The sequence below is a fragment of the Rhea americana genome, unplaced genomic scaffold (assembly GCF_003343005.1).
Source record: "Rhea americana isolate MKP2758 unplaced genomic scaffold, rheAme1 scaffold_467, whole genome shotgun sequence".
NCBI classification, from domain to species: domain Eukaryota; kingdom Metazoa; phylum Chordata; class Aves; order Rheiformes; family Rheidae; genus Rhea; species Rhea americana.
In genome coordinates, this window is record NW_028186609.1 from 86,674 (window position 1) to 95,341 (window position 8,668).

Sequence of the window (8,668 nt, forward strand, 5' to 3'; positions counted from 1 at the left end):
AACACTAAGACAAAATCAGGCCCTTATTCCCACTCAAGGCTGCTGCTTTTTCAAACTACAAAACAAATTGGTTATTGAAAATTATCATGTCTGTATCTATATGTTTAATACATTGTACGTATGCACTCACTTGTGACATTGAAAATCCCCCAGGACTTTTCAGCACGTGGATACTGTTTCTTGGGCTCACGCACATATGCGGTAAAATAATCTAATGACTAAAAGCATTGTCTTATGTGACTTGTTTCATTGCTCTGTTCATATAAATGAATACAGTCTGTCACAGCAGGTTTTTTCCCAAATTACAGCGAAGCAGATGGTATTTACTATGTAAAAGTGTGTGACACTTTCAAACACGCTGCTAGGGTCTGTTGTACAAAACTATGTACATGGGTGGACTATATTTCAATCCTTTCCAATAACCTCTAAAAGGATCTGAAATGTTACTTGAGAGAAGACAACTGATCAAAGCCCAAGTCTTAATACAACTCTCACTTTAGGTGCTACACATGCACACATAAAAGAGCTGAAGAATTATAAGCATCGATGTAGATTTTTAAATAGCAAATTTATTTCCTTTTTGAGACAAAAGAGCCATTCTGCTCTGCAAAGTAACTGACAAAGTAAGATTTACTATCGTTTGATTTTCACATTGCATTTTCTTAAATTAAATGGGTTTGCTGATGAAAATTGAAAACTCAAGATTAGATTTCCTCTTCATGTAGACCAGTTTTATAATTAAATCTGAAAATCTTGGGGTTTTACTACCTCTTCTGCTAACACTGCCTCTCCCTGCTATAGCACAGAAATAATTCTGCACATATACAAACCCCTTATTCGTGCAGACACAGACCATCTCCAGAAATACAAGCAATTGTTGGAAGTGAAAGGTGTCATTTTAGTTTATACTCCCCAGCAGAACCTCCAGTCAAGCAGTGCCCTGCCCACAAGCCTAATGGCAAATCTTCCATGGCCTTCAGGTCATAATGTAGTAGAATATATTCAGGCAGCAAACAGATCTTAAGTGTGGTAGGTGAAAGGAGGAAACTGTCAGCCCTACTGCAAGATTGGTTGTAAAGCTCCTTAAAAATACTTATTTAAATTAAYTTAAATGATAAAAAAACGACTGTTTTAAAGTAGCAAGTTTACATTATTTGCATTTTTAATCAGTACATTCTTTTTTCATTTTGTTTTTAATAGAGATGTTATTTCCTAATATTTACAGAAAAGGAAAAATAGTTCTAAAACAATAGGATATTTATTTTGCATACAAATATTTACAGAAACATACTTAAAAAAATAAGTATTTGAAATTCATTTGACTTCACTTCAAAAAAGCTTCAAGCTTTTATATTATAAAAACATATTGCCTTTACTATGCTCAAATTTAGTGTTCAAATCTCTAGATTTTCTTATTAGGGCTTTCTTTTGTGCTTCATCAAATCGATTGACTTTGAGATCCTGGTCTCGGTCAAATGGCCTTCTTTCTTGAGGTTTGTTCTTTTCTTCAGATGCTTTGCTTTTTAGCTTTTTATGATGTATGTCCATGAGAGATTCTGACCTCTTTGACTCCTTGGAAAACGGGAAGCAGGAGAGAAAAAAGATATTGTAAAATGTCAGCAATACATAGAAAACCCCACAAAATCAAATAAGCCAAGAATTAGGAAGGTTAAGAATTCCAGAAAGCTTACTAATTGAAAAAGAGAACAGTAAATTTAATTTTGCATATACAGTGCAAAATAGTTCTGAAAAGCACAGGTAATCTTGTCTGCATAGATTAAGGCATTGATAATCCAATTCCACTGATGTTAAAGATATCATATGATTTTGAAATCTTCACATACAGTAGCAATAAAAATGATATGAAAGAAATATGAAGATACTCCATCATGATTGGCAGAAACATAAGCTAAGACAACATGTCAGGACAAAGATCTCAAAATTCAGGCCCAGTTTCTTATGCACATTCCCTAAGCAGCCGGTTTTGGTCTCTGTCAGGGGCAGGAATAAACGAGATACCCTTTCGATCTTATTTTCACACAGAGTTGTGTCTTTAATTTACTCTCTTAATTTTCTGGTATTTACCTTTTGCTAGTCCACAAGACAAGGTCACAGGTGTGAACTAAAGCACAAATTGAAGCATTTTGCCAAGCAAAGGGCTTGGTTGTGTTTATTAAAGAGCACGTAAATGATAAAAATAGCATAAAAACAATGTAAAATTTGCACCGACTTCATATAGGCAGGATTACAAACAGGATTACGTGGCCCTTCCTTTACTCAGATGAAGCATATTTCTGTATCTCTGTATAGTAAATTGCTCCAACTTTCAAACAATTGCAAACCAGCTAAAAGGCCAGTCCGAACCAATTCTCTCATCAGAAAGAAAAGATGAGCAGCTCCATCTTGTCTTATCTAGGAACACAGGACCTTTATTCTGAAAGGTTCATTTCCCATCACTCCCTGTTCAACTACTTATTTCATCAGACACGGCAATAATAATCCATATATGACATTAAAAAAATGATTCCTATGGAAAACAGAAAATGGGTAACACTTCTTCCTGTTGTAACTGCATTGATGCAGAAAGAATTGCACCACAGCATAAAATTTGTCACTATCACTGCAGGAATTAACAGCAAGAAACCATTTTAGGAACTAAAGCTCTTTTCTATGAAAATGTCCTCAATAAAAGTTAACAGAGAAAGGAAAAGGAAAGAAGAGACACAAAAAAATTAATATAAAAGAAAAAAACAGAAAAAAGCCAATATGAAACAAGCCAAGAACCTCTGTTCCTAAACAAAATGCCTTCTGTAATTTTGAGATAGAAGTCTGTTAACCTTAAAAAGGATAAAGGCATATATAGACATGTGTATATATATATTTATCTGTGTGTTTTTGGTGTGTGTRTGTGTGTGTGTGTGTGTGTTTATTTTATTCTGGCAGCAGAAGAGAATAAATATATTCTACTACATCCAAAATGGCAGTACAAACTGAAAATAAGGAGGAAATTTAAGGTAGCATACTAAAAGCTCTGGATTTGCAAATCCTGTAAATCAAGAGAGACGCATGATTTAATGAACTACAAATAAATCATTAAAAGTGCCAGATAAATTCCAATCTTGTAATATAAGCCAAGACTGCGATTTTCAAAGTTAATTATACCCTCAGGAGACCTGACTGTCTTCTGCAAGACTTCAAACCATAWATTAGAGGAGAACAGGAAGGAGCAGCTGTAAGGCAGGCAACAGACCACACACACTGGAGGATGGCGTGGACAGATAGAAAGGCAAGAGGGAATTTGATGTGGAGTTCAGATTTTTTTTTTTTTTTTGTGATCAACATCTGTCTGTGAAAATTAATTGTCTCTGTGGAGACTGAAAAAAACTTCATGTAATAATGCTATTATAATGAGGCAATTAGTTACAGAATTGCTCTGCTTAGTCCATTAAGCTTCTTCCTGGCTAATCTATATTTCACTCTAAAAATTAAACCTTTACTACTGTTTTTTTGGGATGCTGGTAATTCAGTGAAGCAAGCTAACGTATGAACCAAGTTTGTCTATTTGCAGCGACAATATCCTGATGCGAGGATGATTTAAGCAAAACAGCAACTTAAACTGCTATAGAAAATTGCATACAAAAAGCTATCCATACAAAAAACAATTCTAACATCCTAGTTGGAACTGCTGTTCAACATCAGCTTAAGGACCCAATCCCGCTCTTGTTGAAGTCAATGGGAAATGTTCTAATAACTAAACAGCAGTAGGTTTGGGCCCTAAAAGGAAAGAATATAGTGGTATCACCATGGAAACCAACAGTGCTAGAAATGGGAATCAGAAAGAAGAGAGTGAAGACTGAAGAATTAAAGGAAATTCATGAAGAGGATGCATTCTGCTATTATACTTACATTGTATGAAGTCACCTGCTCAACAAGTCTCTTGTCTCTCTCAGACAATACAACTTCTTCATTATTCTTACTGGCCGACTTTTTTGCCTCTTCTCTTTCCTGATGAGTGGAAGCAAATTACATGTTATAGTAATCAGAATGTCAGAAGTAAATAGCAAGGAAATTGATARTTACTTTAATTAAATATGAAGGGTAGAAGCCACCCAATATTTTTTGGTCTGCTTGATAAGAGAAGAGACTGGACACACTGTAATTTGAAATTCAGTGAGCTGATAAAGAAAAACTGGCTGCTACAAAAGAATGAAAGAAGAGAGAAAGAGAGAAAAGATAAAAGAATAGTAATGCTAGTTAAAATGGTTGTTTCCTCTCCTTTAGTCTGAATTCATGAGTTTTGGTAATCTAAAGAGACCTGAAAAAAGCTGTTTCACAGCTCAGTGGATCTTTAGTTTGTTTTCACATAACAGTAACAACATATATACTGCCTGTATGTATACACGAATGAATGAATGCTTACTTTGGCTTTTCTCTCTCTGTCAGCTGGAGTATCTGTCCAAATGGATCTATCGCCTGATTTTTCATCGGCTCTTCTCTTGAATGTTCTTGGGCCAAACCCAAAGCTTTTCAGTTCAGGTGGAAGCTCTGTCATCCATGATTCCCTGGTAACTTGCTTGGGTTCATCCTTTACAAATGGAGAATGAATGAAAAAATAAGAAAAAACAAAAAACAAAAATCCAAACTTGCTACCTGAATCTATTAACTTCCAGCAAAAATTATGTATTTTTCTTTGTCTTAACAACAACCACAATCACTTAGAAAAACTGCAGTAAAACTGCAGCTGGATTCACACAGAAAAACTGTCAGGCAAGGAAAAACACAAAATATCAAAATATATTGGAAGAGAAAAATATCCAACTTACATTGTCTGCTGAAGTAAGTTTTTCCTTCATTCTCTGAGCTCTGCGTTCAAATTCTTTAGTTACATCAGACTCCACTGGTCCTTTTGCAGGCATTGGGCCTATAAGATCATCTTCCTCTTCACTACTATCTGTTACCTTCCAAAAATAAAATATTTCTCTCAATYGTAGTGTTAAGACACTCAAGAAACATTTCAGCTTCATAGAATTAGAATGATTTTGTCTAGAAGATATAAATCTTATGCAAAGCATGTGCTAATTATGAAATGAAAGCATAGGTTACAACCCCATATTAGACCTATTATAGCAATTCAGCATGGGTATTCAGCCCCTGCATTTCCAAAAGTATCATCTCTTGTCCCCGAGGCAGAAATGCTAGTAAACACAGAAACAGTGCACAACAGGGTGTTGCTACTTTAGGCCGCTCTGCGTGTGTTGCTGTAGCCTCAGTGGCAGTAGGTAATCAGAAACACACAAACATACAACTTTGGTAATTTGGGCTTCACCATCACTAGTAACGTTTGGATGCATCTCCATTAATAAGTCTCGTGATATCACATAGCAAGAAGAACTCCTGTCAACAGAGCTCAGATTCCGTATGGACACTACGAAGACTAATAAGCAAACCAGAGTACACGTGGCACATACGGAATGATACTGGGTATAGTAGCTGCTAGACTAATCTCTTGGTTTTGTCATTCACTTCTTCAGTCCCTTTTGACATTGCTTTCTAAACAGTTACGTTTTTCAGAGAACTTCTGAAAAAAATAAGTTTGAAAGGGACTAAACATAAGATGACTCTTTCTGGATACAGGGTATTGTGCAGAAGGCTCACAGGTCTTTCTGGGTTAAGCAGAATAAAGATACAGAGTGTGGAAGAAATGGACAGAATGCAAAAAAGGGGACACTGAGTAATGCCTTGGAAGCAAGGGAGCCTGACATCTACAAAAACGAAAAGACAGACTACAGCCTGAATGTGGGAGGTAAAGCAATGGGAGTAGGATGATAACAAAGTTGCAGAATCAGGAAGCACTCATCAGAGCATTGCTTGGGAATATGATGTGGTGGCAAAGATGTTTCAAGCAAAGGGAGGGTAAAGGGGAGATTTGTTTCTGTTATGCTGACCTTCAGCTGTAAGGTGGACATCCTAACACCAGATGTGACATTACCAGAGAGAACAAGAGTGCTGTTCAATGCAAAAACAAAACTGTGAACCTTCTGTGTGAAATAAGGCAGCTGAGGCAGAGGTGATCCAGGGCCTACAGTAGAGGATTAGAGAACAAAGTACGAATCCACCTAATGGAAGCATGAAAACGGAGGACAAGGGAAAGGAAGAGAGCAGTAAAGGTACCTTGCAACACTGAGTTCAATCCTTAATATTTATGGCTGCTCAGAGCTAACATCCCACCACTGTAGAGGGATTGTGGCTAAGGAAGTCAGAAGATAGTGGCTGTGATATTAGTCACTTCATTCTTTTGTGTGCTGCCTGCTACAGAAACTGGTATGCCTTAATGATTGTTGCAATCTAGCCAAGGCAGTTGACAACATCTGCTTTTAGGCATAGGCAGAGGTAAGAACAGCAGAGAAGCAAACTTGGAGGTAGAAAGAGAGGCAGCTAGGTATGGCTGTGGACCATGAGGTATAAGAAGAGGCTTAACAAATTTAACAACTGCATCCCACCTGAATGAACTAACGGCCATTTATAAACACTAATAATGTGAGCATACAAGTAAATAAGAATCTCTCTCATCTTTTTGCTTTACAAATTCAAACTTTCATTAAACTCCCTGCCTTAACTTCTAGAGAATGATGTTGTCTTCTCTCCCTTTTTAAAATTCTTTTAATTTTATTTTGAATGAATAAGTGGTGAACAGGAAGAATTAACTTGAGAAATCAGCCTAATAAAACAATTCCCTCTCTCCACATACAAACAAATAAAAAATGCAAAGATATAAGGCTTTCACAATAAATTGTATAGCAGTTGAGGATGAAAGACCAATTAAAACCCAGCACGGATTTTTTTTAAGAAGCATGTCTCATTGCCTTTCTCATTAGTGTTAAGTTCAATTCACTCCATTACCACCTGCCTCAAGCAAGATGCAATTAAACAAACAGCAGAAAATAATGCCCCTCTGTTTGAAGGAGAAATCAAAATAAAGTGAAGAGTCAATGAGGAATAAGCTGCCTCTAAAGATGTACAGAAATACAGAATAATTGAATAATACTAGAACAAAGTAAGTAACCCCCAACAAATTATTATATCAGATTCAAAGGTAAAAGAGACAGGATATTATTAAGAAGAGAAAAAAAAACAATAAAATAAGCTAAGTTCCATGTAGCAAAGTTGATGTTTGAGATAAGATCCGTATAGAAAGAAGATTCTTTTTTTTTTGTTTGTAAAATATATAAACAGCCCAGTTTTGACATTCCTGCCTCAAGACACTTATTATGATAAATAGCTTGATTGTTATTTCAAGTTATAACATGACGAGCATCTTAAAAATGCCAGACAATCATTCTTGATGACAGATTATGACAACACTTGCTGTAGGAGTCAGGAGAATGATATACATTGCAAGTACTAATCAAAAAAGTGAAGTTCCACAGCAGTCTTTGTCTCATCTCTTCTTAGCATGTCTTACAGTACCTAAGAGTTAAACTAAAAAAAAAAAAATGCCGTAGTAGTAAATATTTTAGAAATGAACAGAATAACTATGGAAACAAATAATAATTTTCACAAGGAATTAGTATTTAGTTTATCATATCCTGAGAGTGATTCAGCTGCCTAAAGTTGGTATCTAGTGTCATTTTGGATGTCCAGGGTATCTTGCCTGGCTTAGACATGCTGCTGCTCTGGAAGGATGCAAGTTTCTCTCAGATGCTCTGCCCTATCTGCAGATGACTCATATCCCTCAGAATGCTACTAGATGCCCATGTAGGGGGCTGAATCTTCCTCATGCTTCCAGCAGTATTTTAGTCATGCACCTTAYTCCCGAATGTTCTTCAGTAGTACAAGAATTATTTTGTAGCTAGGGATTAGATTATCGGACATCTACCTAGTATTTCCATAACCTGATCAGAACAATCAGACAACACAAACTGAAAGGTGTCTGAGTGCCACTGTCCCCGATCCTACTGTACCTTACCCAAGGTAAAGGCCTCATCTTGCTTGAGAACATCAAACAGTGACTCTGCAGCATCATTCTTTACCGGATTCTTTTGAATAAATGTGTTTAACACCTGCACTAACAAACATGTCACAAAGGTGAAGTTTTGTTATATACTCAGTCCTCCTCACCCCCTCAACTAAAGGGAGTAAGAGCTGAAATTATGGCTAAATATTCATTCTAACAGGCCGCATTACTGCTTTAAAACTTTTAAAATTTTGAACTTTTCCAAGACGTTCACTTTGGAAGAACATGTCAGACCAAAAGGAAGACTGGWAAAACATCAAGGAGAAGTACTCTGCAATTTGAGATGCCTAGTTCTCGTGTGTATAGCCTGCAATATCCATTTAACAGCAAATTCAAAAAAAGACAGATCAGCCTTTTTTTAAAAAAAATTTATTTATGATTCAGTATTTGACTCAGGTAAAAATGAGCCAGACACTTTCTGGTCTAAAATTAGACTGCCATGCTAAAAAGTATGTCTAGTAGACTTTTTCAAGCTTCTCCTTGCTTAAGCATTTCAGATAGTTTGTTCTAAAACAAGAGAAGTCCGTTTCTACAAACCTGGGTACAGGATTCTGATGAAACAGAAGGTCCTATGGAATATTTGTTATTCCCAGTGTTCCCTGAAGGTTTCCTAAAGCCAGGTGGTAATGCAGGACCTATAATGGGCCTCAAGGG

General features: G+C 36.3%; 1 protein-coding gene across 1 annotated transcript in view; it reads right to left on the reverse strand.

The window, feature by feature from the left end:
• Positions 1-549: 549 nt before the first annotated feature.
• Positions 550-8,668, reverse strand: part of GPALPP1 (GPALPP motifs containing 1) — a 14,179-nt gene continuing 6,060 nt past the window's right edge. The window contains exons 4-8 of the mRNA XM_085316358.1: positions 8,552-8,660; positions 4,824-4,958; positions 4,421-4,585; positions 3,907-4,005; positions 550-1,572 (exon numbers count right to left, since the gene is read on the reverse strand). Coding sequence (XP_085172484.1) covers positions 1,354-1,572; positions 3,907-4,005; positions 4,421-4,585; positions 4,824-4,958; positions 8,552-8,660 — 727 coding nt within the window. The 3' untranslated portion in view covers positions 550-1,353. The remainder of the gene's footprint in view (positions 1,573-3,906; positions 4,006-4,420; positions 4,586-4,823; positions 4,959-8,551; positions 8,661-8,668) is intronic.